Source organism: Dromiciops gliroides, chromosome 3, assembly GCF_019393635.1.
Source record: "Dromiciops gliroides isolate mDroGli1 chromosome 3, mDroGli1.pri, whole genome shotgun sequence".
In the NCBI taxonomy this organism is placed as follows: domain Eukaryota; kingdom Metazoa; phylum Chordata; class Mammalia; order Microbiotheria; family Microbiotheriidae; genus Dromiciops; species Dromiciops gliroides.
The window spans coordinates 665,183,874-665,210,685 of NC_057863.1; the positions used below are offsets into that span (position 1 = coordinate 665,183,874).

The window sequence follows — 26,812 nt, forward strand, 5'->3', positions numbered from 1 at the left end:
AAAGGATCAGAGGGAATGTAATATGATATTCTGGAGGGCAAAGGAATTGGGATCACAAACAAATCGCCTACCCAGTAAAACTGTGTATAATCTTTCAGTGGGAAAAATGGGACTTCAGTGAAAAAGAGGACTTCCAGGTATTTGTGATTAAAAGACCTGAACTGAATAGAAAATTTGACTTTTAAATAGAAGACCCTAGAGAAACATAAAAAGGTAAACTGAAAAAAGAAATGAAGGATGTTACAAGGTTAAACTGCTTACATTCCTAAATGGGAAGATGATACGTCTAACTTACAAGAACTCTCTCAGTATTAGGGCAGATGATAGGAATAAATTTAGACAGAGGCTATAGGTGGGAATTGATTATGAAGGTATTAAAGCATTTATTTTCTGTTTATCTTTTTTTTTTTTTGGTGGGGCAGTCAAGAGGTGGGTGGTATGCCCAGGGTCGTGTAGCTGGTGAGTGTCTTCTGTCTGAGGCCAGATTTGGGCTTGGGTCTTCCTGGGTCCAGGGAGGTTGCTTTATTCACTGTGCCACCTCACTGTCCCTTGTGGATTCTTTAAATGATGACTTTATCCTCTGATTCTACAATATCAGGGAAGTTCTATTTCACAATTTATTGGAATATGGGGTCTAGAATCTTTTCTTGATCATGGCTTTCAGGTACTCCAAAAGTTCTTAGATTATCTCTCCTGGATCTATTTTCCAGGTCAGTTGTGTTTCCAATGAGATACTTCACATTTTCTTCTATTTTTTTTCAGTCTTTTGCTTCTGCTTGACAGAGTCTTGGTGGTCTGGTCTCATGGAGTCATTAGCTTCCATCTGGCCAGTATTAATTTTTAAGGCATTTTCCTCAGTAAGCTTCTGCACCTCCTTTTCCATTTGGCCAAATTTTTCTCCCATTTGACCAATTGTTGTTGTTTTTTCTGGTGAGGCAATTGGGGTTAAGTGACTTGCCCAGGGTCACACAGCTATTAAGTGTCAAGTGTCTGAGGCCATATTTGAACTCAGGTCCTCCTGAATCCAGGACTGTGCCACCTAGCTGCCCCAATTGTATTTTTTAAAGGAATTGTTTTATTCAGTCAATTTTTGTGCTTCTTTTTCCAGGACATCTCTCATTTCTCATGTTTCTTTCCCCATTTTTTCTTCTACCTCTCTTATTTGATTTTTTGGGGGGGGGCAGGGTAATGAGGGTTAAGTGACTTGCCCAGGGTCACACAGCTAGTAGGTGTCATGTCTAAGGCTGGTTTTGAACTCGAGTCCTCCTCAATCCAAGGATGATGCTTTATCCACTTTGCCACCTAGCTGCCCTCTTATTTGATTTTTAAAAGCCTTTTTGAGCCTTTCCAAGAGAGTATTTTGGTCTTGAGACCAGGTCATCTTTCCACTTGAGGCTTCACTTGTAGGCATTTTGACAAACTCCTCTGAGTTTTGGTCTTCCCTTTCACCATAGAAGCTGTCTCTTGTAAGGGTCCTTTTGTGTTTCTTACTCATATTGTAGCCTATTTTTAAACTTATAAAGTTGAGGTCTGCTCAGGGTGCATGGGAGTGAGTGTTGCAAGCTTCTTGTGCTGGGGGATAGGGACCAGGTCACTGGCTTTCTGTTCTGAGGCCTCTGTGGCTTTTGGATTCCTCACGACCCTGGGCTTGCTCCCTGTGTTGGGATGGCCTGGCTAAGTCCTTTGGGGGTTCTCAAGCTGGCAGTTTGCCCTTCTAGCCAGGGATGGTGGGTCTCACAAAGGGCCTGTTGTACCACCAGCCATCTGAGTCAGGACCAAGGGGCCTCAGAGACTTATGCTGTGTCCAGGACCCTCCTGCTGACCTGCCCACACCCCCTCTGCAGTGTGCTGCTCTCCACTGGGCTGACTTGCCAAACTGCGCTGAGCTGTGCTGAGCCACAATCTTCTAAATTATCTCAAGTAAGAAGATTGTGTCTCTCTGTCTTTTTATGGGTTCTGTGGTTCCAGAATCTCTTTAGAGGCTTGATCTAATGTTGGCTTTGAGGGAAACTAGGGACAACTCAGACAACTTCCTGACTTCTCTCTGCCATCTTGGCTCCACCATCAGTCTGCTTCTTAACTGTTTGTCTTCACTCTTGGTTCCAAATGTCCTAAAGTTTTAGATGTATGTTGAGATGATTTCTTTTTCATAAATAAATTTTCAATGTCTTATGAATTCAATCTTCAAACCCAGTCAATAAAAAATTACATTTTGAATAAATAAATGAATTCTCATTCTCTTGTTTCCATATAACTAAATATTAAAATGAAAGAACTATTACATTCACCAGTGAAAGCAATCATAAAGCAAAGACATAAGATTTTTTTGGTTATGATACTTCATACCGATGTTACCCCAAACCCTCAATATTACAATAGCTAACTTTTCTTCACTTTTCTGAAAACAGTCTCATAACTCTCACTTTAGGGATGATTGTAAGGAATATTAAGAATTATTTTCGTGCTTTTATCTAGTTAGGACTTGATTTCAGCATTTTAGGAAATTAAGAAAAATTTTCTTTTCTTTTCTCTTCTCAGTGATGACTAGTAATTTTTCCTGAACACCTTCCCTCCCACCCCCCACAAGAGTACACAATATTGGTCAACTTCTCACAAACTCTATAGAATTTCATTACCATATCCCTTATGACATCTTAACATCCCTTCTGGTGAGGAGAAATTTCACATCACCTTGCTTTCTTCTCCATAGACTTTTTTTTTTTTTTTTTGCGGGGCAATGGGGGTTAAGTGACTTGCCCGGGGTCACACAGCTAGTAAGTGTCAAGTTTCTGAGGCCAGATTTGAACTCAGGTACTCCTGAATCCAGGGCCGGTGCTTTATCCACTGTGCCACCTAGCTGCCCCCATAAACTCTTATACTGCACTCATTGAACCCTTCTACTTGAGTCTGTGGGGAGAAACATTTCATAGAAAGACATTTCTCCAAGTTTGATTATTCCAACATAATTCTCACTTCAAACACAAAATGCTTTTCTCAGTATTCCATTGGGCTCTTTTTGGATATGGTTTCAAGTGTTGTTGCTGACTCTTATAAAGTTTATAAGAGTTTGGGGCACATCCCTTCTGTGCTTCAGTGTCTTCCTCTAAGTTGGTGAGGGATGGACAAGATGAATTCTGAAGGCTTTTACACCTTGATGGCTTAGGAGTTGGTGACATTCAAGGATGTGGCTGTGGACTTCATGGAGGAGGAGTGGCGCCTTTTGGACCATTCGCAGAAAGAGCTGTACAAGGAGGTCATGCTGGAGAATGTCCAGAACCTGCTTTCTGTGGGTAAGGACCTTTGCTTCTGGTGACTCTGAGCTACTAACATAGTAGCTCATTGTTCCTCATCTTGCCAGGCCTAGCAAGTTCATCCTGATTCTTCCTTCTTTGTTCCCTTGAATTCCAGCCTAGATGCTGGGAAAGGAAGGGAATGGAATAAGCATTTACATACACCTACTTTATATCCATCACTGGGCTAACTGCATTATACCTATTATCATTTGATCTTCACAACATCCCTATGAGTTTGGTAGTATTTTTATCCTGATTTCATGGTTGAGTGAACTGAGGCAAACAGAAGTTACACAACTTCCCCACGGGGACACAGCTAGAATGTGTCTGACACTGGTTTGAACTGGTCTCTCTGACTCCAGGCACAGGACTTTTACCACTGCCTTACCAGCAGCCTCCAATTTCTAGATAATAGGCTAGGCAGTGTGCCCATCCTTCTGGGAAAGAGGTGAATAAAGGGGAAGTTTTCTGATTCCAAATGGGCTGTGTGATCTCAACCTGCCTCCAAAGATCCCAACAGTTAATACCTAAGGAACCATCCTTGAGACAGCCTGGGAACCATTCTGTCACTGTTGCATGTCTCCTTTCCCTAAAGAGGAGTAAATTCTCTTTCTCCATCCTCATCACTTCCTAATTCTATATTCCCAGGAATTCCAGTCTCTGGAGAAGATCTGAGCTCCCCTTTCCAGGAAGGTCCAAGGGGCTTCTGTCCAGGTGAGTGACATAAAAGCAGGTGTTTGAGGGCTGTTACCATGACAGGTCTCTAAGTGTTGGGCTGAAGGGAGTGCTAGACTTGTGGGCAGGAAGGACTGGCTTGGAAATTGTTTTTAGACTCACTTGCTGAAGGGAGTGCTAGACTTGTGGGCGGGAAGGACTGGCTTGGAAATTGTTTTTAGACTCACTTCAGCAGTGGGATCCTGGGCAAGGAACTGATTCTCTGAGCCCCAATTTCCTCATGTATAATACAGGGGAAAAAGTCAAGCAGCTTGGCCTTTCAATTCCTGAGCAGGGATAAAACTTTGATAATATGAGAAGGAGAAGTTTTAGGTGGGATTTCAGGGAAACCTGAGCAAGCACAAGGGGCAGCCACAGAGAACATGGAGTCAGGAGTGGTCAAGAAAGAAAGAAACCTGTACCACTGATTATCACACATGTGGAAGGAAAGGAAGGTGAAACAAGACTGGGAAAATAGGAGAGGGGGTGATGGGAAAGGGCTTTAACAGCCAAGCAGAGGATTTTATATTTGATCCTATTAATAGGAAGTCAATAGGAAGGATGCTTATTGAGTGGGCAGTGACATCATCAGAAGTGCCCTATAGTAGATGAATTTGACACCTAGGTGGAGAATTAAGTGGATTGGTGAGAGACTTGAAGAATTAATACCAAGCAAATGTCTTTTGCTTTGAAATAACATCATTTTTTGCCTAACCATGATGTTTGGAAATCAGTATACAGGGATATATATTGGAAGTAAGCCTTGGCAATTCTTTTTTTTTGTTTTGTTTTGTTTTTTTGTTTGTTTGTTTTGCGGGGCAATGGGGGTTAAGTGACTTGCCCAAGGTCACACAGCCAGTAAGTGTCAAGTGTCTGAGGCCGGATTTGAACTCAGGAACTCCTGAATCCAGGGCCGGTGCTTTATCCACTGCACCACCTAGCCACCCCCTTTGGCAATTCTTTACTGCCTAAGGTGCCAATAAATAATTTTTGATAATCATTTTTATTTAAAGTTTTCAAATCCAAATTCTATCCCTCCCTCCCCACTCCTTCCCTACCCCTTCCCAGAGGTAGAAAGCAATCATATATGTGCTGTACATGTACAATTATATAAAACATTACTGTATTAGTCATTTTGTATAGGAAAACTAAAAAAAAAATGTTAAAAGTAGCATGCTTCAGTTTGTGTTCGTTCAATCAATATCAGTTCTGTCTTTGGAGGTGAATGGTGTGCTTCATCATTATTCTTTGGGATCATTTTGGATCATTGTATTGCTGGGAATAGTTAAGTCATTCACAGTTCTTCATCAAATATTATCACAGTCACTGTGGATATGTTCTGGTTCTGCTCATCAGGCATTTCTGAAATCATCATGTTTGTGATTTCTTTTAATTCAATAACATTACACTAAAATAACATACCAGAGCTTGTTTAGCCATTGTCCAATTGATGGGCATACCTCTGAATTCCAATTCTTAGCCACCAGCCAAAGAGCTGCTATAAATATTTTTGTACAAATAGTTCTTTTTCAGGGGAAGCTAGGTGGTGCAGTGGATAAAGCACTGGCCCTGGATTCAGTAGGATCTAAGTTCATGTCCGGCCTCAGGCACCTGACATGTACTAGCTGTGTGACCCTGGGCACATCACTTAACCCTCATTGCCCTGCCAACAACAACAGTAATAAAAAACAAAAACAGCCAACAACAAATAGTTCTTTTTTTTCTTTTGGGAGATAAACCCAGAAATGGTACTGGAGGATGAAAGGGTATGCTGAGTTTTATAAATCCTTTTGACATAGTTCCAGTTTGCTCCCCAGAATAGTTAGATCAGTTCACAACTCCACCAAGAGTGATTTAGTCTCCCAGTTTTTCCATACCCCCTCCAACATCCAGTGTTTTCTTGTTTTGCTATATTTGCCACTCTGATAGGTGTGAGGTGGAATGTCAGAGTTGTTATAATTTGCATTTTCCTAATCTGTAGTGATTTAGAACTTTTTTTCATATGAATATGGAAAGCTTTAATTTCTTTGTTTGAAAACTGCCTTTTGGTATTCTTTGACCATTTCCCAATTTGGGAATGACCTGTGTTTTTATAAATTTAATTCAGTTTCTATATATTGGAGAAATGAGGCCCCTCACAGAGATGCTTGTTTCAAAAATTCATTCTGTTTCCTGCTCTTCTTATAATTTTTGTTGCATTCATATTGTTTTTGCAAAAGCTTTTTAACTTTATATAATCAAAATTATCTATTTTAAATTTTGTAGGGGGCGGCTAGGTGGTGCAGTGGATAAAGCACTGGCCCTGGATTCAGGAGTACCTGAGTTCAAATCTGGCCTCAGACACTTGACACTTACCAGCTGTGTGACCCTGGGCAAGTCACTTAACCCCCATTGCTCCGCCAAAAAAAAAAATTTGTAATGATCTCTATATCTTCTTTGGTCCTAAATTCTTCCCCTGTTCCAAAATATGACAGATAAACTATGCCACACTGTCTTAATTTGGTTGGAGTATCAGCTCTTATTTTACGAAAGTGTGTGAGATGTACGCCTATACCTAATTTTTGCCATTCTGTTTTCCAGTTTTCCCAGTAGTTTGTCAGATAATGAATATTTGTTCCAAAAACTTTGATCTTTGGGTTTGTCATATACTTGATTACTATAGTCAATGACTATAGTGCAATTTATACCTATTCTGTTCCCCTAATCCACTACTCTACTTCTTAGCCAGTACCAGATTGTTTTGCCTTAAATAATTTTTAGCTACAACCCCTTGAATTTCATCCTCATGAACCTCCAAAAGACTTCATGAAACAGTGAATAGGATGTGGTACTAGAAAACCAATAGTGAGTCATGCTGTTAACTTTCTAATAGAAAGATGTTGGATTCACAATTCAATTTGAGATACAATATATTTGCAGGAATTGGCATATCTCTAGATCAGAAAATTTTTTAAAAAGTTGGATATAATAACTGAAACTTATTAATGAGTCTATGAAATTTACCCAAAATGATCATGTGATAGGGCATCCAAATCTATCAGTACAAAAAAGCAGGAAAATTATTTGAAATTCACACACTTTTAATCATCTGTAGGGATTTAAAGAAGGGATGGAAAGTGTAATGGATAGCTATAATCTAGTAATGTGAACAGAGCATGCTCTGTCACAAGGTTTGAGTTTGGGTGTTAGTTGCAGATATGTTACAAAGTTTATTCAGACATTTTGAGCTCATGGCCAGAATTGTGAAGGGTAACAAGAATGCCACACTTGCCTATGTACAGATTCCTTGTGAGGATCCAGTGTTATTATATGTTAAGCTCTTTCTAAAGTAAGCCATCTTCAGGGTGTGGTGAAAATGCCAGAAAGAAACCAGGAAACTTACTTGAGCATTCCCTAGTTTCACTCAGAAATAACATCAAATCAAGCCTCTTAAAGAAATCTGGAGGGAAAGAATCTATGAAATGGTAGAGTAAAATAATTTTCTGGTCCAATAAAAGTTAGAAAAACTTCAGGAAAGTTCTGTCTCACTTAGATTAAAGGTGAGGGGAGGTCAGTACAGGCAGTGTCTAGGCCAGTCAGCAGTTGACTCTTAAGCACAGCAACTGAGGCCCTACAAACCTGGCTCAGCAGGGTAGTGGCACAGCAAGCCAGCTATGAGAACTCCATCCCCAGCACACCAGAAAAACTGCAAGCCCTGAAAATCCAGAAAAATAGCTGTGACTAGGCTGGGCCACTCTAGAACAGTAGGCAAGCTGCCAGCCCCAGAAGCCCAAGTGCAGAAAGCCAGTGACCCCGCATCCCTCCCTGCTAGTTCAAAAAACTTGGGACAGTACTCCCTATATCCTAAGATGATAGTTGAACTACAAAAAAAAAAAATGAGTAACAAACAAACAACACTGACTATATAAATCTCCTAATGCAAAAGGGAAGATCCACATCCAAGCTCAGAAGAAAACAATGTCAAATTGCCCACATGTGAAGTCTCAAGGGGAATTATGAACTGTTCTCAAGCAAAAAAGTCATCTTGGAAAAGCTCAAAGAGGCTTTTAAAAATTAAAAAGAGAGAGAGAAGAAAAAGATTGAAAAGAAATGAGTTATGCAAGAGAATTATGAAAAGAGAGTCAACAGTTTGGAAAAGGAAGCACAACAATCAAATGAAGAAAGGACTCCTTTAAAAATAGAATTGGCCCTCTATGAGCCCACTCAAATGAGATCAGGGTCCCTGAGCTAATTCTATATCTAAATTTTTCTTCCTCCTTCCCTCTCTCCTCAACCCTCACTATGAGATCAAGCAGTTCAGTATGTCATACTTGTGCAGTAATGCAGAACATCTTCATCTTCCTTGAAAGTGTTTTGCTTTTTACTGCTCTCTCCCCTAATCTGCCCTTTCCTCCTTTCCTTCTTCCCTCCTCCCCTTTCCTCCCTCCCCTCCCTCAGGGCAAAAATACATTACTATACCTACTTGAGTATGTAAGTTAGTCTTTCTTTGAGCCAATTCTGATTATATTAAGGTTCACTCATTCCTCAACTCCTTCCCCCTCTTCTACTCTCCTCCATAAGCTTTTTTCTTGTTTCCTTCATGTGAACTACTTCTCCCCAGACCATCTCTCCCCTTCTCCCTCCCCCAGTTTATTCCTCCTACACCTCAACCCTATTTTAATGATGTCATCATGGATTAGCTGGGTGGCACAGTGGACAAAGCACCAGCCCTGGACCCAGGAGGCCCCAAGCCCAAATCCAGCCCCAGACATAAGACACCCCACCCTGTCTGCCCCACAAAGAACAAAACATAAATGTTTTATAGATATCATCCCTTCATATTCAGTTCAGACCTGTGTCTTCTGTGAATTCCTAGGTGGCACAGTGGATAAATCACCGGCCCTGGATTCAGGGGGACCTGAGTTTAAATCTGGCCTCAGACACTTCACACTTATTAGCTGTGTGACTTAACACCAATTGCCCTGCATAAAGAAAAAAAAATCCAAAGACTATAATTTCACAGTTAAGGAGTATATATATATATATTTTTTTGGGGGGGGGGGGCAATGGGGGTTAAGTGACTTGCCCAGGGTCACACAGTAAGTGTGAAGTGTCTGAGGCCAGATTTGAACTCGGGTACTCCTGAATCCAGGGCCAGTGCTTTATCCACTGCACCACCTTGCTGCCCCTAAGGACTATATTTAATACATATCAACCCAGTTGGGCTGATGTTACTTGTCTAATGGAAACTTTACTATCCCTGAGTGAGATTACAGATATTATCTCAGCAGGAAATACCCTGGTAACAAAAGGCCAGGCTATTCCAGCGTGGCCTCTCCAGGACCCAAATTGGAATTATAATGATGACCTACAATTCCAAGAATTAAAAGACTCTAAGAGAAACACTTCTAAAGGGAATAGAATCTTGCTCTAGAAAATCCAAAAACAAGCAGAAATTCTTAAACCTAGATCAGGAGCCTAAATGAACAACCCAATAGTTTTTAAGATAGACTTTGTGAAGCTGCTAGACAATACACAAGGTTGGACCCACTAGATTTAAAAGATTCCTATGTTGTGCTTAGCACATTTGTTTACCGTTTGTTGCCAGAAATCCACAAATATTTTCTGACACAATGTCCAGACCGGAAAACTATGACTATAGATGTCTTTGAGTCATGTGAGGAGAACAAGCCTAAACAGAGCATTCTGGCACCAGCGCTTTCTGGTCAGGCATCTAAGGGCCAACACAAAGACAATAAGGGTGTGTGGTTACTGTGATAAACAAGGACACATGTTGAGGGACTGTAGAACTATGAAACGAGATGTTACGAGGACCAAGGTAATTATAGGCCTTATTACAGGTGGAATCAAAATGGAAAAAAAGAATTCTGGGAAATTTGGATTGTCCAGGTAAAATGGATAGCTATATAGAAAAGCATAAATTTCCCAGATTAACAGAAGAGCAAATAGAATACTTAAATCATCCATTTAAAAAAAGGAATTCAACCAGCCATCAATGAAGTCTTTAAGAAGAAAAATCACCAGGGCCAGATGGATTTACAAGTGAATTCTATCAAACATTTAAAGAACAATTAATTCCAATATTATAGAAACTGTTTGGTAAAATATGTGAAGTCCTAAAAAATTGTTTTTATGACACAAATATGGTGATGATTCCTAAATGGGGAAGAGCCAAAACAGAAAGAAAATTTTAAACCAATGAATCTTGATGCAAAATTTTAAAACAAAATATTAGCAAAGAGATTACAGCAATATATTACAAGGATCATACTCTATGATGAGGTAAGATTTACACAAGGAATGCTAGTCTTGATCAGTTTTAGGAAAATAAGTATAATTGACCATCTCTATAAGAAAAACAATAAAAATCGTATAATTATTTCAATAGATGCAGAAAAAAGTAAGCGATATTTATCTAAAACCATCAGCAGGCATCATGTGCAATGGGGATAAGCTAGACGTGATGCCAATAAGATCAGAAGTGAAACAAGGAGGCCCATTATCGCCTTTCTCATTCAATATCACATTAGAAATGTTAGCTTTAACAATAAGAGAAGAAGAAAAGATGAAGGAATTAGATTAGGTAATGAAGAAAAAACTACTACTCAAAACTATTACTCTTTTTTTTTTTAGTGAGGCAATTGGGGTTAAGTGACTTGCCCAGGGTCACACAGCTAGTAAGTGTTAAGTGTCTGAGGACAGATTTGAACTCAGGTCCTCCTGACTCCAGGGCTGGTGCTCTATCCACTGCACCACCTAGCTGACCCCCAAAACTATTACTCTTTGAAAGTGATATGGTAGCATACTTAGAGAATCAACTAAAAGAAATTAAGAACATTAGCAAAGTCACAAGATGTAAAATATACCCAAATATGTCATCATTTCTATATATTACCAGGAAACCTCAACAGTAGGAGATAAAAAGATAAATTCCATTTGAAATAACTGTACACAATATAAAATACTTAGATGTTTACTTGCTAAGAAAAACCCAGGAGTTAAATGAACACAATTGCAAAACACTTGTAATTGTTTACAAGTAAAGTCAGATGTATACAATTGGAAAATAACAATTTCTCATGAGTATGTTGACCTAATATAATAAAAATGACAATTCTACCCAGATTCATTTACTTACTCATTTCCATCCCAATCATCCCAGCCTAGGCCTCATTTTGCCATTGTTTGGCCTTTTGATGACTCAGAATGAGCCTAAACAGCAATTTAATCTCTTTTGTACAGAAACTTTGAAGGTCTTTGCCCCACCCCCATTTTTCAGGGTTTTTTTTTGGGGGGGGTGCCTTATGCACTGAAGCAGCCAGCTGCCCCCTTTTATCAGTTTTTTTAACCAGTTGTATGAGCCTGGGCAACTCATTTAACCTCAATGTCCTTAAATATCCTGGGCCATCTCCAGTCACCCTGATATATATCTTGCCACTGGACCCATGGAATCACCTCAATGACATGGTCTTTTTTGAGAATAAAGGACAGGGGCAGCTAGATGGCGCAGTAGATAGAGCACTGGCCCTGGAGTCAGGAGGACCTGAGTTCAAATCTGGCCTCAGACACTTAATACTTACTAGCTGTGTGCCTCACTAAAAAAGGAAAGAAAGAAAAAAAGAGAATGAAGGATAAACAACAACCTACCCTTAATCATTGAATGGGCATTGCCTCAGACAAAGTGAGACCTGAGAAAGGCCTTGATTTGGTTTTTTGGGGGTTTTTTGTGAGGCAATTGGAGTGAAAGGCCTTGATTTGAAAGGCCAAGGCCTCCCACTGCATTTGGGGCCATCTCCAGTTGGTCTGATAAATATTTTGCCACTGGAACCAGATGGTTCTGAAGGAGAGACTAAGATTGGTGACCATTATGGGGAAAATAGATGGGGGTCTGGGGTGTGGGTTCTTAGGAATTCCTCCTTAAAGAATTATACCCTCTTGCACACAAATCCACTTAGAATAAAATAATTATTTAGGTGCTAGTTAAAGGAAACCAAGAGGGAAGTCCTTGGACTTCTCATGGGGAGAAGGCATGGCTCAGATGCATGACTCTCTGAGATATCTTTCTCCTTGAGCAGGAGACAGATAGATAATTTTATAGAAGACTCATGGTGGTCTGATGGGGTGATCATCTGACTCTGGAAATTTTCCTTATTGGGCGGTAGGTTGGAAGCAGTCTGGTGAGGGATGGTTCTTCTGTCCCCTCACTCCACTTTGGCAGCAGCCACACTTAATGGGGTTATATCTCCTCAAGGGGTGGGGAAGACTGGAATGAAGAGTGGTGGTCCTGGAGTTATCTCAGTCCAGATCAGGTGCCACTTATCTCTTCAGATGTGTCTGTCCTTTGGCTTAGTTTCTCAAGGAACAAGTTCATTGATTCCCCCCATAAAACTTCTAAGGTACCCAGGGCCCATAACTGACTTTGCACTGCACAGCCTTTTCTCACTTAAATCCAATTCATTGTAAGTCATGACCTCACCTCCCCAATATCTTGGTCCTCTTCAAGAATGAAGCACAAACAGCAAGGTATCAAAAAAAAATAAACTGCAATTGTTTTATAGTGCTAGGGGAAACATTTTTTTTTTTGGAAGAACAAAAGATCAAGAATATCAAGAGAACTAATGAAAAAATGCAAAGGAAGGTGGCCTAGCCATACCAGGACTAAGTATGCTATAAAGCAGCAGTCACCAAAACCATCTGGTAATGGCTAGAAACTAGAGTACCTGATAAGTAGAATAGGGTAGGTACACCTAACAGAGGAGTAAATGACTATAATAATCTACCATTTGAGGAACCAAAAGATTCCAGTTTCTAAGATGAGAATGCTGTATTTGAGAAAAACTGCTGGTTAACATGGAAAATGGTAGGGCAACAATTGGCCTAGACCAACATCACATACTTTATACCAAGATACCATCAGAATGGGTACATGATTTAGATATAAAGGGTTATAGCATAAGCAAATTAGGAGAAAAAAGGAGTAGTTTATCTGTCATTTGTGGAAATAAGACTTTAGAACCAAATAAGAGATATAGATCATCACGAAATGCAAAATAGATAATTTTGATTATATTAAATTAAGAAATGCTTATAGAGGGCAGCTAGGTGGCACAGTGGATAGAGCATTGGCCCTGGAGTCATGAGTACCTGAGTTCAAATCCAGCCTCAGACACTTAACACTTACTAGCTGTGTGACCCTGGGCAAGTCATTTAACCCGAAGTGCCTCACTAAAAAAAAAAAAAAAAAAGAAATGCTTGTAGAAAAAACAAAGAAAAAAGAAAAAATACAGTGCAACCAAGATAAGTAGGAAAGAAGCAAGATGGGAAACAATTTTTATAGCAAGTGTTTCTGATAAAGCCCTTATTTCTCAAGTGTATAGAGAACTAAATCAAATGTATAAGAATTCAAGCCATTCCCCAACTGATCAATGGTCAAAGAAAATGAACAGGCAGTTTTCAGATTCAGAAATCAAAGCTACCTAGAGTCATATGAAGAATTGCTGTAACTCATAAGTGAGTAGAGAGATGAAACTGAAAACAACTCTCAAGTACCACCTGACACTCATCAGATTGGATAATATGACAGAAAAGGAATGTGATCAATGTTGGGGAACTGAGAAAATTGGAACACTAATGACTTGTTTGTGGAATTGTGATTCAACCCTTCTGCAGAGCAGTTTGTTAGTATGCCCAAAGGGCAATAAAACTGCATATTCTTTGATGTAGCAATCCCACTACAAAGTCTGTTTTCCAAAGATATAAAAAAAAAAAGGCCTACGTATAAATAAATATTTATGACTGCATTTTTAATTGCAAATAACTGGAAATGGAAAGTAATGCCCATCCTTTGGGGAATGGTTGAACAAGTTGTGGTATCTGAATGGAATTGAATACTATCTTGAAAGAAATGATGAGTGGGCAAATTTAAGAAAAACCTGGAATGACTTAGGTGGATCAATGCTTAATGAAGTGTGCAGAACCAAGAGAACATTGTATATAGTAAAAGCAACATTGTATTATGATCAGTTCTCATTGATTTAACTTTTCTCAGCAATACAATGAGCCAAGAGAATTCCAAAGGACTCATATCAGATTGCTTTCTTTCCTGGGGAGGGTGTAGGGAGAAAAATATGTTACTCAAAATCTGAGTGTGGAAGCTTCTTCTGGGTCTGGAGGAGAGGTGGTCTTTACACACTACTTCAAGCTAATTAGCTAGCATTACCCAAATCCATTTGGTTCACTGGACTTGAGGGCAGTCCATGAGCAGGAGGTGCAGAGGTCAGAATTCAGAGAACACACCCTCTGAGGTACAGGCCCTCAGGTAGATGTGGGTTCAATCAAGTCAATTTCAAGTGAATCAGCAAAGTCAATCCAATCAATCTTAATATAATCCCCTCAAACAGGGGGGACCTCTAGGCATTCTAAAACCCATTATTTTCTCACATCAGCAATATTATGATCCAAAACAGTTTGTAAGGCCTCATAATGGAAAATGCTATCCACATCCAGAGAAAAAAACTAGGGAGTCTGAATGAAGATTGAGGTTTACTATTTTCACTTTTTTCTGTTCTTTCTTTTTTGCTTTTGTCCTGTTTCTTCTTTCATAACATGATTACTGTGGAAATGCATTTACATGGTTCCACATGTATGAGCTATATCAGATTGTTTGCCATCTTGGGGAGGGGAAGGAAAAGGAAGGAGGGAAAAAATTTGAAACTCAAAATTGAATGGGAAGTGAATGTTAAAAGCTATCTTTACACAAAATTGGGGGAAAAAAGAAATTTCTATTGACAAAATGAAATAAGACATCTTGCAGGTATTTCCAAAGATAGGTTCTGCCTACTTTGATTAGAAAATTCTTCATTTTTTTTTAATTAATAAGGTATTTTATTTTTTCCATTATATGTAACGATAGTTCTCAACTTGTGTTTATACAAGCTTTACAATTTCAGATTTTTCTCCCTCCCTCTCCTCCCTCCCCCCCCCAGACAGCAGGTAATCTGATATAGGTTATATATATATATATATATATATATATATATATATATATATATATATATATATACATAACAACATTAATCCTATTTCTGCATTAGTCATGTTATAAGAGAAAAAATCAGAGCAATGATGAAAAACCTCAAAATAGAAAAAAACAAAAGAAATAGTATGGTTCATTCAGCATCTATACTCCGCAGTTCTTTTTTTTTTCCTTGGATTTGGAGATCCTCTTCTGTCACAAGTTCCCTGGAATTCTTCTGTGCCATTGCATTGGTGGGAAAAATATAGTCCATCACAGTAGATCAACACTCAATGTTGATGTTACTGTGTACAATGTTCTTCTGGTTCTGCTCATCTCACTCATCATCAGCTCACGCAAGACCCTCCAGGTTTCTCTGAACTCCTGCTCATCATTTCTTACAGCACAATCGTATTCCATTGTATTCATATACCACAACTTGTCCAGCCATTCCCCAATTGATGGGCATCCCCTCAACTTCCAATTCCTTGCTACCATGTAAAGAGCAGCTATAAATATTTTTGTACATGTGGGTCCCTTTCCATGATTTCTTTGGGCAAAAGACCCAAAAGTGGTATTGCTGGGTCAAAGGGTATGCATAGCTTTATCGCCCTTTGGGCATAATTCCAAATTGCTCTCCAGAATGGTTGGATCAGTTCACAGCTCCACCAACAATAGATTAGTGTTCTAGAAAATTATTCATTTTGACTGCAGAAACAAAATACAAATCAGTTTACATTATTACACCAGAAAAAAATAACCTGTATTTAGGAGTATTATGTCTTTCTGTTAATACATTATTATTTTCCTCAGGTGTAGAGACCAGGTTTGAAGTGAAGGAGATGACTACCATGGTGACTACAATGACTACAATTTTTATGGAAGAATTTGGCCAGCATAGATTTGAGAGTGATGGTGCTTGTACCAGAGAAATCTCTGAGTCTAATACCAAGGTGGATAAAAATCCTAAAAGAATCTGTGAGTTTGGTGAAATTCTAAATAACAGTAAGAGAATGACTTCATGGAATGACTCTTTTCAGGACAGTGAAGATAATAAATGCTTTCCTAAACAACTAGAGTATTTTGAGGCTCAGGAGAAGTCTATTGAAAGTCAGATTTATCGAGGGAGTCATCTGGAAATGACCATGAATTTGAATTCTGATGTCATTAGAAATCAGAAAAGTTCTATTGGGGAAAAGCTTTATGGAAGTAAAAGAGGTGAGAAAGCCTTCAATCAGAACTCTAAGCTCATTACTCTTCAGAAATCTCACATTAGAAAGGAACCTTATGAATGTAATCAATGTGGAAAGACTTTCACACACGGCTCCAGTCTTGCTGCACATCAGAGAATCCACAGTGGAGAGAAACCTTATGAATGTAATCAGTGTGGAAAGGGTTTCACACACAGCTCTAGTCTTGCTGCACATCAGAGAATCCACAGTGGAGAGAAACCGTATGAATGTAATCAGTGTGGAAAGACTTTCAAACAGAGCTCCCATCTTGCAGCACATCAGAGAATTCATACTGGAGAGAAACCTTATGAATGTAATCAGTGTGGAAAGGCTTTCATACAGAGCTCCAATCTTGCTGCACATCAGATAATTCACACTAGAGGGAAACCTTATGAATGTAATCAGTGTGGAAAGGCTTTCACACAGAGCTCCAATCTTGCTGCACATAAGAGAATCCACACTGGAGAGAAGCCTTATGAATGTGATCAGTGTGGAAAGGCTTTCACATACAGCTCACATCTTGCTGCACATCAGAGAATCCACACTGGAGAGAAACCTTATGAATGTGATCAGTGTGGAAAGGCTTTCACACGGAGCTCCTATCTTGCAAAGCATGAGAGAATCCACACTGGAGAGAAACCTTATGATTGTAATCAGTGTGGAAAGGCTTTTACATTTAATTCCAGTCTTGTTGAACATCAGAGAATCCACACTGGAGAGAAACCTTATGAATGTAATCAGTGTGGAAAGGCTTTCACAATGAATTCCAGTCTTCTTGCACATCAGAGAATCCACACTGGAGAGAAACCTTATGTATGTAATCAGTGTGGAAAGGCTTTCACACAGAGCTCCAATCTTGCTGCACATAAGAGAATCCACACTGGAGAGAAGCCTTATGAATGTGATCAGTGTGGAAAGGCTTTCACATACAGCTCACATCTTGTTGCACATCAGAGAATCCATACTGGAGAGAAACCTTATAAATGTAATCAGTGTGGAAAGGCTTTCACACAGAGCTCCAGTCTTGCTGGACATAAGAGAATCCACACTGGAGAGAAGCCTTATGAATGTAATCAGTGTGGAAAGGCTTTCACATACAGCTCACATCTTGCTGTACATCAGAGAATCCACACTGGAGAGAAGCCTTATGAATGTGATTAGTGTGGAAAGGCTTTCACACAGAGCTCCCATCTTGCAAAGCATGAGAGAATCCACACAATGTAATCAGTGTGGAAAGAAATTCAGATGTGCCTCAGATCTTGTTGCACATAATAGAATACACACTGGAGAGAAACCTTATGAATGTATTCAGTGGGAAAAAACTTTCACAGTGAGGTCCAGTCTTGCTGCACATCAGAGAATCCACACTGGAGAGAAACCTTAGGAATATAATCAATATGGTAAAACATTCAGGCAATAATCTTCTCTTATTTCCCACATGAGAATTCATATTATACAGAACTCTTATCCTTATTATAAATGAGGAAAGGCATTCACTTGTCATTTAGAGGTTGCTCAAAATTAGAGAATTTATTTTTATGAGCAGCTCTTTATGAATCCATTGTGGGAAGGATTTTAGTCAGACATACTTTATCTCAGAGGATTCATAAATCATCTAACATCAGTAAAAACATTTTATACCTTAAACACAGAAGCATTAATTAACTTGTTCATACCTGTCCAGGCATGTCCAGACTTGTTGTACTCCTTGCTCAGACCCAAGTATCTTTCTTTCTTGATCTCTTTTCTTTCTTTCTTTATTCTGCTTCTTTTTAAAAGCATTCTTCAGCTGTCTGTCCTACCTTTCCACAATAGAAACACTGAATTCTTTTTTTTTTTCAGTGCAACAAACATTGAATTTATTTTTTTCCAGTTACATGTAAGGGTAGTTTTCAACATTTGTTTTCATAAGATTTAGAGTTCCAATTTTTTCTCCCTCCCTCCCTTTTCTTCTCCCTCCACAAGACATCAACCAATCTAATATAAATTATATATATATGTATGTATGTATATTCATACGTATATATTGTATATCTATGTATATATATACACAATCCACAAGTGCTCTTTTTATCAGTTCTTTCTATAGGAATAGATAGTATGCTTTCTCCTTACTCCCTTGGGATTGTTTTGGATTATTGTATTGATGAGAGTAGAACAATACTGGTGTCGCTATGCACAATGTCCTCCCAGTTCTCATTCACTATACATCAGTTCATACAAGTCTTTCCCAGTTTTTCTGGTATCATCCTGTTTGTCATTTCCCATAGCACAAAACCATTCAACTACAATCATATACCCCAGCTTCTTCAGTCATTCCTCAATTGATGGACATTTGCTTGGTTACCAATTCTTAGCCACCACAAAGAGTTGCTATAAATACTTTTTGTACAATTTTTCCCCCTTTTCTCTTTTTCATGATTACTATTGTTAATTGTTTCCCTCCATCCTGTTCTTTTGCCCATGATATTTACTCTATTATCTATCTTCTTTCACCCTATTCCTCTTCAAAAGGGATTTGTTTCTGCCTGTCCCCTCCCCCAATCTGCCCTCCCTTCTTTTGCCCCTCTCTCTTTATTCCCTTCCTCTCATATTTTCCTGCAGGGTTAGATTACACCCCCCAATTGAGTGTGTATGTTATACCCTCCTTGAGCCAATTCTGATGAGTATTAAGCTCATTTACTGCCCAGATTAAATAGATTACTCCACCCAATTGGGTGTATGGAAACACTGAATTCTTCTTTTTTTTACCTTTAGGCATTTGCTTGAATAGTAGCTAGAACCGAATTGGTCTCCAGATTAGATTTTTCTTCCTTATTATTTCCCTCATACACATTGGGCAATTGATTTTAGTTCCCCAATATTCTTTTCGTGCCATCCAGGACAATATATTTTTTTAAATCCCTTAATATTTAGAGGTGAAGGGGCCAAATTTAGTATGTAGAAAGGTTTTGGGTTTTTTTTTTTTTTTGGTGAGGCAATGGGGGTTTTGTGACTTGCCCAGGGTTACACAGCTAGTAAGTGTCAAGTGTCTGAGGCTGGATTTGAACTCAGGTACTCCTGAATCCAGGGCCGGTGCTTTATCCATTGCACCACCTACCTGCCCCAATATGTAGAGAGTTAATTGGGTGGCTCGCCATAATATTGGGGTTCAGAAAATAATGAGGGACCTCTAGGTCCAAAGCTCCCTCCCCTCTGAACAGCCTTTTTAGATATCTCTCCCAGGCCAATAAGAAAGGAGCCTAAGAGCCTCTTTTCTGATTTTTTTTTAAATCAGACTTTATTAATGGGAATAAAATACACAGCAAAGGTGAAATTAATAAAGTCAAAGAGAAGGCAATAGGGAAAAAGGAAAATGGATAATCCCCCTAACTCTAACCAAAACCTATACCATCCCCAATCTCGCTTCCAGCTCAGCTAATTCAAAAGAGCCAGGCTTGTTTATTAACTCAAAACCTGGGGTCTGTAGCTTCAATGGGAAATAGCTATGTAGCCAGGGCCCACAGGACAAACTGTCAAGAAAAACCTCTCTCTCATCCATTCCTGCCAGCTCACAGGACTGGAAAGATACTGATACAGGAATGAGACTGAGCTCCCCTCAGCGAGGATTTATTCTCCTTCCCCCAAAAAGGCAGGTCCTTCAAATTACCTCTGGAGAGTGGTTTCTCCTGCTGACAGCAGCAGCATATATTACTCAGGACAGGACAGGTGTGGCCCATCACAATCAGTCTACCAAATTCCATTATTTTACCACATTCCCCACTTTGTATCTTCAAGGAACATGGAGTGTTTCCTTGTTGAAACAGAAGAGACTTTCACAAAAGCAGAATTTTTCATTCTAGCATCCCTAGGATTTTTAGGGTCTAGTCTCATAAACTTTCTAGCATTCTTACACAATATGTCATAAAACCTCATAGGAGTCTCATCTTTTTCCTGTGTTGTCTCTTCAAGCTTACTGTAATTCTCTGGTCTTTCTGAGAAAAGCTCTATTCTCCTAATTAAGTCATCTATAGAATCTCTCAATTGTTTCATGTCTGTTATTAAAGAAAACAATAAAGACAAAGGGTATGTCTCTATTTAATTAGTACATGTTATGGCATTTTGAGGCATGTTAGGGCATGCCCCAATCTTCCTCTCCAGGTATAAAATAAGAAGTGTTAAGGGCTAAAAATTCTAGCTAAACTGTCTAAAATATCTAATGAGTGGTCGCCAATAAATTATAAGCTTTAGCAAGAGTTAGACTTTTAAGCATTTATTAAGGAGAATAAGAATTTGGTAAAGAGAGAGAAAGGCCTAGATTCCTATCTATTAAAGGGAGAGCACATTTCTAGCTCCGCTCTCCACCAGAGTCCAAAGGAAAGAGCCTGAGACCGAGCGCCAGTCTCTTCCTTCCTCCTCCCACTAGCCCGCGTCACTTCCTGATGCCAAAGAAAAGACTCCTGGTCTTGCCCTCAAAGACCTTCGCTTCATGGGTGGAACTCTTCTACAGTAGGTCTCCAGCAGGTGGCGTCATCCCAATCGTTACAGAAGGAAGACCTGATAGTATATTAGTAACAGGATCCTTTCTTTGTTTAATTTCTTCAGAAATCATAGTAGATAACAATTTTCAACAAACTAAATATTCTAATTGTTCCCAGTTTGCCTGTTTTTCTAAGAAGTTTTCTAACTTGTCTAGAATATAAAGATTAAAAATTATTTCCAGAATTATTTTCCAAATGTTCCTAAGGTTTTTAAACCCACTAAAAACAAGATCTGATGACAATTTCTCTATTTATTTCTTTGCCTACAGTTAAGAGTTCTCATTTGTCCCTTTTCTAAAAATATATGTAATGGAGAATCTTTAGAAATTGATATTTTACTTAATCTAGTTCTAATAATGTGTTTTTTTTTTTTTTTTTTTTTTTTTTTTTTTTAGTGAGGCAGTTGGGGTTAAGTGACTTGCCCAGGGTCACACAGCTAGTAAGTGTTAAGTGTCTGAGGCCGGATTTGAACTCAGGTACTCCTGACTCCAGGGCCGGTGCTCTATCCACTGCGCCACCTAGCCGCCCCTTAATAATGTGTTAATCTAATAATGTGTTCACACAGATTGCAGAACCCTAATCTGGCTCTATTAGGCAAATTACTTAGATCTGATTTTATTTGTGTGAAAAGTGTTTTGTAATTGTGTTCATAGAGTTCTTGGGTTTGTCTTGGCAGGTAGACTCCCAAGTATTTTATATGGTCTACCATTACTTTGAATGGAATTTCTCTTTCTATCTCTTGCTGCTGAGCTTTGTTGGTCATGTACAGAAATGCCGATGATTTATATGGCTTTACTTTATATCCTGCAACTTTACTAAAGTTGTTAATTGTTTCAAGCAGCTTTTTAGCTGATTCTTTAGGATTCTCTAAGTATACCATCATATCATCTGCAAAGAGTGAAAGTTTTGTTTCCTCCTTGCCCATTCTAATTCATTTAATTCCTTTTGCTTCTCTTATTGCTATAGCTAACATTTTCTAGTACAATATTAAATAATAGAGGTGATAATGGACATCCCTGTTTCACCCCAGATCTTACTGGGAAGGCCTCTAACTTATCTCCATTGCATATAATGTTTGCTGACGATTTTAGGTAGATACTGCTTATTTTTTTTTGATCAATCAACATTTACTAAACTTATTAATCAATAAGATAATCCCTACTTGAAAGGAGTAGTAGTAAGGAGGATTTCACTTTAGAGAGGGCAGAAATAATATTTAATTTCCCCTAAAGAAAAGGAGAGAAGGGTGGATTTGGCTATGCAGAGAAAAAGGTAGGAGACTAGAGTTGGCGTCACTTAAAAGTGGGGAGATTGACACTCCCTCCCTGCCCCACTCAGTAGTGGTATGGGGTCTGTGAAATCCACAGTGTAGGAGGTTGGAAGTTTCCAGATCAGGTTTGAGGTGGAAGAATCCAGATTGGGAAGAAGCCGGGGTTTCAGGAGAGCCAGGCTGTGTCAGACAGGAAGCTGAAGCCCAAGGGGATCACACTGGGAGTAATGCTGGCTATAGTTTTACATGTGATTGGTTGAATTTCTTTCCTGATGAGGGTTATCCCCAGAGAAGCAACAGCAGTGTCAAAATTAAGAAGGGGAAACTGGCCTTCCAAGTGAAAATGCTTGGGGCAGAGCTCAAAGCATAGGATTTAGGCACAGCTTCAGTGGGATTTCCATCCCTGGCCTGGGTCAAACCACATCTGAATACATTTGCCACTGCCCTGGACAAGAGAGCTTGCATTGTAAGAATGACTCACATAGGGAGCAATATTCTCACATAGGGACACCGGTGTTGGAAAGTGAAATGTGAAAGGGTGGCAGGCAGCCTTAACTGGGCACTCCTTAATCCCTGAAGTCCAATTCCAACCTTTGTGGCAGTTCTCTTTGCAGGTATAGGAGGTTTGGCAGTCCTCCCACCACTGGTCATAATCCTCCCTGCACAGGGGAACATTCAGGATCCGTTCCTTCCTCCAACTTGAGGACACCGGCTGGATCCAGGGTCCTAGGTTGGGGGAGCATGCATAGAGACATGTGACCTGGATAAAGTAGTATTTGCAGGCTGGGGTCATCATCCCACAGTGGTTATAGTTGAAGTGGTACAGTAGGAGGTGTCTTCATGGGTGGCAACGCTGGTGTTTGCTGTGCAGCAGGCTCTTTTCTTCCATGGGCTGCACTGGTTATGAAGGTTATCTTCTCTGCCAGGCTTGAACTTGTGGTGCTTAGCATCCAAGCAGATGTTGAGCAGATCATTACCTTTCCAAAGCCCTTCAGTCATGGCCATGAGGCCCAGGAACAGCAACCCCCATCCTAGTTGAGTCATGGTTTGAGGGACCTGACTCCAGTAGCTTCTCAGGGACTCTAAAGAAATCTGGAGTGATACTACTTATTATTTTAAGGAAAGCTCCCCCTATTCCTATGCTCTCTAGTGTTTATTTGTTTGTTTGTTTGTTTTTGTGGGGCAATGGGGGTTAAGTGACTTGCCCAGGGTCACACAGCTAGAAAGTGTTAAGTGTCTGAGGCTGGATTTGAACTCAGGTACTCCTGAATCCAGGGCCGGTGCTTTATCCACTGCGCCACCTAGCCGCCCACCTCTCTAGTGTTTTTAATAGGAATGAATGTTGTATTTTGTCAAAGGCTTTCTCTGCATCTATTGAGATAATCATATGATTTTGACTAGTTTTGTTATTGATGTGTTTGATTATATTAATAATTTTTCTAATGTTGAACCAGCCTTGCATTCCTGGCATAAATTCCACCTGGTCATAGTGTATTATCCTAGTGATCACTTGGCTGTAATCTCCTTGCTAATATTTTATTTAACATTTTTGCATCGATATTCATTAAGGAAATTGGTATATAATTTTCTTTCTCTGTTTTGGCTCTGCTTGGTTTAGATATCGACACCATGTTTGTGTCATAAAAGGAATTTGGTAGAACTCCTTCTTCACCTATTTTTCCAGAGAGTTTGTATGGTATTGGAATTAATTGTTCTTTAAATGTTTGGTAGAAATCACTTGTAAAGCCATCTGGACCTGGAGATCTTTCCTTAGGGAGTTCACTGATGACTTGTTGATTTTCTTTTTATAAAATGGGTCTATTTAAGGATTTTATTTGCTCTTCAGTTAACCACGCAATTTGTAGTTTTGTAAATATTCATCCACTCCATTTAGATTGTCAAATTTATTGGCATACACTTGGGCAAAATAGCTCCTAATTATTGCTTTAATTTCCACAACATTGGTGGTGAAACCCCCCGTCCATTTTGGATACTGATAATTTGGTTTTCTTCTTCTTCTTTTTTTTAAGTGAGGCAATTGAGGTTAAGTGACTTGCCCAGGGTCACACAGCTAGTAAGTGTTAAATGTCTGAGGCCGGATTTGAACTCAGGTACTCCTGACTCCAGGGTCGGTGCTTTATCCACTGCACCACCTAGCTGCCCCATGTTCTTCTTTCTTTTTTTTAATCAAATGAACCAAAGGTTTGTCTATTTTATTAGTTTTTTCATAAAACCAGCTCTTAGTTTTATTGATTAATTCTATAGTTTTCGCTTTCAATTTTAATAATCCCTCCTTTGATTTTCAAGATTTCTAATTTAGTATTTAATTGGGGATATTTAATTTGTTTTTTTTCTAGCTTTTTTAGTTGTATGCCCAATTCATTGATCTCCTCTTTCTCTTTTGTATTCATGTAAGCATTTAGAGATATAAAATTTCCCTTAAGCACTGCTTTGGCTGCATCCCGTAGGTTTGGTCTGTTGTCTCATTATTGTCATTCTTTTGGATGAAGTTATTGATTGTTTCTATGATTTGTTGTTTCACCCACTCATTCTTTAGGATGAGATTGTTTAGTTTCCAATTAATTTTCAGTCCTTATCTCTTTATATTTCTCCTGAGTCTTGTATTTGGAGATAAAATTTTCTGTTTATTTCTGGTGTTTCTCTCAGGAAGCCTTGGAAGTCCCTTATTTTACTGAATGTCCATCTTTTCCCCTGCAAGAGAATGCTCAGTTTTACTGGGTAGTTGATTATGAGTTGTAATCCAAGCTCCTTTGCCTTCCTCAGTATCATATTCCAAGCCCTGTGATCCTTTAATGTTAAAGCTGCCAGGTCCTGTGCAATCCTGACTGTGGCTTCATGATATTTGAATGGTTTCTTTCTGGCTGTTTGGAGTATTTTCTCCTTCACCTGCTAATTCTAGAGTTTGGCTACAATATTCGTTGAAGTTTTCCCTTTGGGGTCTCTTTTAGGAGATGATAGGTGGATCCTTTCAATGATGATTTTATCTCTGGTTCTATAATTTCAGGGCAGTTCTCCTTGATGATTTCCTGGAATATGGTGTCTAGACTCTTTTCTTTATCATGGCTTTCAGGTAGTCCAATAATTCTTAGATTATCTCTCCTGGATCTATTTTCCAGGTCAGTTTTTTTTTTTTCCAATGAGGTATTTTATATTTTTTTCTATTTTTTTTTTTCAGTCTTTAGCTTCTGCTTGGCAGATTCTTGGTGTCTCATGGAGTTATTAGCTTCCATCTGCCCAATTTTAATTTTTAAGCCATTATTTTCTTCAGTAAGCATTTGTACCTCTTTTTCCATTTGTCCAATTTTTTCTCCCATTTGGCAATTTGTTTCTCTCATTTGGCCAATTGTATTTTTTAAGCAATTGTTTTTCTCAAGTCAATTTTTGTGCTTCTTTTTCCAGTGTAACTCTCATTTCTCTCATTTCTTTTTTCCATTTTTTCTTCTATCCCTCTCATTTGGTTTTTTTGTTTGCTTGTTTGTTTGAGGCAATAGAGGTTAAGTGACTTGCCCAGGGTCACACAGCTAGTAAGTGTCAAGTGTCTCAGACTGGATTTGAACTCAGGTACTCCTGACTCCAGGTCCCATGCTCTATCCATTTTGCCACCTAGTTGCCCCTCATGTGGTTTTTAAATTTTTTTCTTTATTTTTCTTTATTTTTTTAAAGTGAGGCAATTGTATTATCCTAGTGATATCCTAAGTGACTTGCACAGGGTCACACAGCTAGTAAGTGTCAAGTGTGTGAGGCCAGATTTGAACTCAGGTCCTCCTGAATTCAGCACTGCGCCACCTAGCTGCCCCTCCTCATTTGGTATTTAAAAGCCTTTTTGAGCTCTTCAAAGAAGGCTTTTTGTTCTTGACAAGAATATCTTCCTACTTGAGTCTTCCCTTGTAGGCATTTTGACAAACTCATCTGAGTTTGAGTTTTGGTCTTCCCTTTCACCATAGAAGCTGTCGGTGGTAATGGTCTTTTTTATTTCTTACTCAGGTTGTAGCCTACTTTTTAACTTATAAAGTTGAAGTCTGCTCCTGGGGCACAGGGATCACTGTTGCAAGCTTCTTACTGCTCTCAGCTGCATTTTGTTGCAGCAGTGTGTGAGATTTAAAATTGGATATTAGATCATAAATCTCCCCTACTTAACCCTTCCCTTAATTTATCTCCCAGACTAGTAAATGGAAGAAGCTTCTGGTTTTCTAGATAGAGCCTTTATTGTATATAAGGTGTTGTTGATTAGAAGGATAGGAAAATAGAAATACAGTACAAATCGTCTTAAATCTAGGCTTAGTCTATATTCCTTATAAAAACTCACCAAACCGATTTAGGCCACCTTTGGAGTGAGTCAGACTGTCTGTCCCGCGCCGCCAGGAGTCCCGCCAAGCCGGCAAAAAAGGCTACTCCCCTTCTCTCCACCCTGGAAGTCAAAAAAAAACCCCGGCAGGCAGTCTGACATGCGCAGCAGGCGGACTGTACCCAGCAGGCAGTCTGACATGCGCAGCAGGCGGACTGTACCCGGCAGGCAGTCTGACATGCGCAGCAGGCGGACTGTACCCGGCAGGCAGTCTGACATGCGCAGCAGGCGGACTGTTCATCTCCTCCCCAAAAGGGTGGTCCTTGAAAAACTGGCGTCTTTCAGTTATCCTAACCGACTGTTAAAAACTTTCATATTTTACCACAAGTGTCCAGCTGCCCACTGAGCCAACCCGAGCTGAGCTGAGCAGTGCTGATCCCCCCTCCCATTTTCACCCAGGTGA

At 39.4% G+C, this 26,812-nt stretch overlaps 2 protein-coding genes across 2 annotated transcripts in view; one reads left to right on the forward strand and one right to left on the reverse strand.

The window, feature by feature from the left end:
• LOC122748435 (zinc finger protein 883-like) overlaps positions 1 to 17,414 on the forward strand; it is a 37,204-nt gene extending 19,790 nt beyond the window's left edge. Inside the window, exons 5-7 of the mRNA XM_043994068.1 lie at positions 3,164 to 3,290; positions 3,942 to 4,007; positions 15,835 to 17,414. Coding sequence (XP_043850003.1) covers positions 3,164 to 3,290; positions 3,942 to 4,007; positions 15,835 to 17,414 — 1,773 coding nt within the window. The remainder of the gene's footprint in view (positions 1 to 3,163; positions 3,291 to 3,941; positions 4,008 to 15,834) is intronic.
• A 4,908-nt stretch (positions 17,415 to 22,322) lies between these two features.
• On the reverse strand, positions 22,323 to 23,087 carry LOC122751876 (folate receptor alpha-like). Its single transcript, XM_043999104.1, is given in 3 exon segments — positions 22,323 to 22,442; positions 22,444 to 22,868; positions 22,871 to 23,087. Coding segments are annotated over 3 exon segments (762 nt in total).
• Between the last annotated feature and the right edge of the window lie 3,725 nt (positions 23,088 to 26,812).